Below are 4960 nucleotides of genomic sequence, written 5' to 3'. Positions count from 1 at the left end.
CGGAATGAATCTTCCCTAGGTCGTATGGGCCATATACAGTACCGAATGATTGAGCATTTGAGAGTGAGCACACGAGGCTGACAACATGGTGCATCACATACAGCATGTGCATTGTCATGTAGAGATAACGAAGTTATATTCTTTATACCTGTTTTACTTTACTGTGTTAAGCTGCCTATTTAATTTGAAAACATGACTACGTTTCTGTACAGTTATTTCTATTTTTATCTATACCGGTTGAGTTCGTCACTACCTTTCAGTCCAAAGTTTGGACTCATTACTTACTGAGTTGGTATACTCACATTAATCTCTGCACTTTGTGTGCAAATCCAAGCGATTCCGTTCACGACGGCGGTTGCTGATCGAGGCTTCAGAGTTCAGAGACTATCAAGGTAGCTGCACAACGTTCGTAGGCCTTGACTCTCCCTCTTTATCATTAGCTGTATTTTCAGTTATTTCTCTAGACACGATAGTGACTGTATTCTGATATAGACGCTCATATACTCAGTGATACCCCATTTTGGGTTAGATTGTATTGTATTTTTTTGGATTTATTCTGTTTCTAAAAGGTTTCTTAAATGTTAACTGCCTCCGTTGTTATTTCAAAGTTATTCTTATTGTGATAAATTGTTAAATAGAGGCTGACCTAGTTCCACGATAGGCACCATCATAACGGTTGATTTTGGGTCGTGACATAAACCATATATATCTGGCCTAAGGACTTCAGAAATCACGCCCACCAACGATCTTCGTTCAGAAAGTTTATCCTTATAACTTAATTAGGATTCCACATAATGATATTAGTTACTTTGTTTCCACGTATTTTATCACAAAGAATACCAGACTCAAATCATTACTGCCAAAGACGGGCATTTGTATCTATACCCATTTTTTGTGTCACGTTTTAATTTGTGTCCGCTTTGTAAAAAAATTTTGCAAGTGTACCCGCTTTTTTGCATAACTTCAGCATATGAGGCTGAAGTAGCAAAAACAATCACGCAAAACTTCAGCATTCTAGTAGCCGGGCCTGAAGTTGAGCTCTAGAGCTGAAGTTTTTGTTTGTAACTGGCGAACTTCAGCTCTAGAGCTGAAGTTTTTGTTTTTGAAACTGGCGAACTTCAGCTCTAGAGCTGAAGTTTTTGTTTTGGAACTGACGAAGTTTTTATCGAAGGAAGTTTTTGGCTGGACCATCTTTTTTGGTGCGAGCAAAATGTTTTTCGTTGAATATTTCATTGTCATACAAAAATATCATTCTCCAAATATTGTGAAGTTTTCATTGCACGTATAGAGGCGAATTCAACTAACAGATATTTATCGAACACTAACATAAAATGGAGGCAGAGAAGTGTTTTGTGACTATAGTAATGCATATAATAAAGGGAAAGAATGTGATCCTTTTGCTCTTATTGGGTGTAACACATGGTATGTTAATCATGCACTTCAATCGGGGAAGACGTCAACTAAACCAAATTTTAGATTTGCACTATTTATATTGGTATATTTATTTTTTCCTGATATAGTTCAATGTCCACTCATCCCTGTGAATAAGAGAGCATTGAGGAACGATTTACAAGGAATTGCTTATTACATTCTCAGGTTATTGTATAATTTGATGTCGAAAGAGAAGTAGGAGAAGGAGGAGAAATGAGACTGAAGTTATTTAACAAGTGGGTACAAGTTAAAAGTTTAAAAAAAAAATGGATATAGGTTAAATGGTGGGGGCGACCAACTAGGGCACCCGTGTAATTTTTATGCCAAAGACAACAACTTTGGCAGCGAGACAACAACCAGAGTTTTTATTTTGGAAGAAAACTCTTTCCATGCCATTAGCACTCTAGTATTCTAACGGTTCCCCTGGAGATCGCAAGCAAACATTCCTCTCTCTCTACATAACTTGACAATTAGTACCAAAACCACTTGCGCACTTTTAATATTATAACTCTGAGATATTATTCAACAATCTTTAAGAGTTCTCCAATTGAGAAAACTACATGAATACTACTAGAACAATCTATCAAGATGTAAGCAATTATGATAAAAGCAAAGCGTCGGATATGGAAAACACAAATAATGGTTCCATCTGGAAAAACTGAATAACAAGGGCTAGTTTGCTCCTTGAAGATTTCTTGTGAAATAATTTGCATTTTTCAGCTGACCCAATTTCTTTATAGAGTCACAAACCAGCAGTACTATTAGTCTAAAGAGGAAGAAGCACCACTGACTAAATGCGAAGGAAGGCATCAGCGAGCATCTGTCCAAGCTGAATTTGTGCAGCAGTTGTAAGGTGCACATAATCTGGCCCAACCTGGAGCCCTTTGGCATCCACATATCTCACGTTCCCAACATTAATTTCTCGCTGAGCTTTCCTCACCAACTCCATGTATGGCCCTAGTGCTGTTGCCAATCCCACCTGCACCAATTAAATTCTTACGACCCACCTTATCCCTTTGGAGTAACACATTTCAAAGATATCTATTCTTACAATTACACGTAGGGATGACAAACTGGTTTAAAGAAAACAGTTATCCACTAAAAATGTGTTGAATAATGAACTTTTTAAAAACTGATCAAATATGTATAAAAACCATACTATCCATTTAGAAGGTGGATAATCAATGGATAACTTATTAGTTTAACTTTTATATTTGTAAAGCCTCAAATTGGGAGTTTCTCAAGTTTTGGGAGACTAGAAATTCTCCCAAAAGTGATCATATTCAAGAAATCATGGATGATATGGATATCCATAGTATCTATCTGTTAACCTATTTTTTTATCCGTATTAAATATGGATCGGATCGAATAATTTATATTACCCGTTTTCGATCCCAACCATATTCGACCCGACCTTCCCTATTCTTACAATCACATGTGCAAAAATTGCACTGGATCTTTTAAACTTTACGAGCTAGAATGTGCCAATGTTTCTTTTCTAATGAAAGCATTCCGCCTTTTTGAACTCTTTTCTTTTATTTTAATATTTTTCTTACAAGAAACTCCCCCCCAAATCTCAATTCCAATCGCACACAGCGCCCAATCTCAATTCCAATCGCCAAAAAAAGGAAAACAGAGCAAATGTTCTAGGCCACAGCTTGAGTTTTCATGTGGTGTAGGGACAAAGATTGATGAAATTAGTAAGTACTACAAGAATAGTAAGCTCAAACTACTATTTGCATATAGAATGTCTTTTTTCAATTAACAATAGTAGTAGATCTTTCCATGAGTTACCTGAATCACAGGGAGAGTAGGTAATTGCAGATCATGGCGCACATGCTTGAAGAAGCTCTCCAATCTGCGCTTATACATTTTGGCATCCTCAAGTGTCTTTGTATCACTCTCACCTTGGTACCACAATAATGCCCTTACCCTTCCACCGCATCGACTGGCCGCCTTTGTTCTCTTTATCATCTGCTTGTAAAGAAAACCCCCAGGAGCCCACTCGGTAATACTCGTTCCTCCAACAGCACAAGGAACCAACCCAATCACTCCAACACTTGGATCCCTCTTCAAAACTGTATTGGCAAATGGCATCCCTGGACCAATCCCACAAGTGTTGTTTACATCTATGTCTTTGTGAAGGGGTTCTTGAGCCTCAACCCATCTAAGTCCTCCGCTGAGTCGGAGGATTGATGGGTTGGCCTCGCATTCATGTGGGATGACACCATCCCACGTCTCATTAGCCACGCCGGGGCGGTTAGAGTGATTAATCACGCCGCCTCGACCGGAAATGTTGCTTTGCCCGGCTAAAATGAATATGTTTTTAACTAGTGAACAATTTGCTAGATCTGCTGTGCTTACCCATCTGGCGTGTGCTAAAAGCACCAATAAAAGATAAGGGAGCATTGTTTTTCTGGAAACCATTGATAAAAATTTGGAACTTCAAAAATCATTTATAGATAAGATCTAGAGAGACCCGTGCTGCTTTATTCCGTCCTACTTTATCAGCTACAGCCCCACCAACTGTTCAATAACACTAGGAGACAAAACTCTGAACGGTGCAAGCACTTCCCCTTAAAACCTTTGCCTATGCGCAATATTTTATAACTTATTGATATTAATTTTATCACGAATTGATCTTAATCATTTTCATTTTTACAACCTTATTACTGGCGGTGAGGAAGCAACTTTGATTTATTTGTAAGACTTCTTAATTAGGCAGTCTAAAAAGATGCAGCTCTGAGATTTACCCCGAATTGACATTGTAAAGTCCTGTCGAGCTGCATTATCAAACCCTCCTATTGATTTAACTGTCATTGTGTTAGCTTAATAATGTACGGTACGATAACAAAGTGGGACACGTATGCTATACATGAATTGGAAAAAGAAAAGAAAAATAGCAAATGTACATAAAAGGAGAAATGAGCAACAAAAGGATAAAATTAAAAAGAATAGCATCCAACCTCACCGGGAACCATAGCAGGTGAGTTGAATATCCATCTTTTAGAACTTGTTAAATTCTATTCTACATTTAGCGCATTTTTACAATTAGAATTAGGAGTTTTTTAGTTTCGGATTTTTCAGAGAAAATGATGGTCCCTTCAAAGTGGAGACGGTAAGAATCGGAGAGGGTGGACAGAAACAGCTGAGAAGACCACTGGAATACAATGCGGCAAACGGGACGGGGAGCAAAATAAGGATGCCAAGTTAATTAAAAATAAAGGTACAGGTATTTCTGCCAAATTAATTTTAAACGTAACTGATGAAGATCGAAGAACTGATCAATTGAAGGTGAGAATAAGATGAACCAGAAGGTTCTAGAATGGAGAACTCATTAGAGAGCATATGAGCTGAAATTATTGTGTAATCTGTATTGTAAAAAATAATACAGTGACATGTGTCATACTTATATACACTATGTCTAACACCTACACTAATCAATCTTACTACCTCCACTAACTATCTAACAACCAATTCTATAATTAGTTATAACTAACTATCCAACTAACTACACTAACTCACGTGG

At 37.5% G+C, this 4960-nt stretch overlaps 1 protein-coding gene across 1 annotated transcript; it reads right to left on the bottom strand.

Moving 5' to 3' along the window:
- Positions 1-1931: 1931 nt before the first annotated feature.
- Positions 1932-3960, bottom strand: LOC107820884 (putative carbohydrate esterase At4g34215). The gene is made up of 2 exons (XM_016647238.2): positions 3226-3960; positions 1932-2410 (listed from the first exon to the last, which is right to left on the bottom strand). The coding sequence occupies exons 1-2, from the start codon at positions 3856-3858 to the stop codon at positions 2222-2224; spliced, it is 822 nt and encodes a 273-aa protein (XP_016502724.1). The 5' UTR covers positions 3859-3960; the 3' UTR covers positions 1932-2221.
- Positions 3961-4960: the final 1000 nt, after the last annotated feature.

The sequence above is a fragment of the Nicotiana tabacum genome, chromosome 7, assembly GCF_000715075.1.
Source record: "Nicotiana tabacum cultivar K326 chromosome 7, ASM71507v2, whole genome shotgun sequence".
Lineage (NCBI taxonomy): Eukaryota > Viridiplantae > Streptophyta > Magnoliopsida > Solanales > Solanaceae > Nicotiana > Nicotiana tabacum.
Note: the sequence above shows the minus strand (reverse complement) of the source record. Positions and strands in the feature narration are given on the sequence as shown.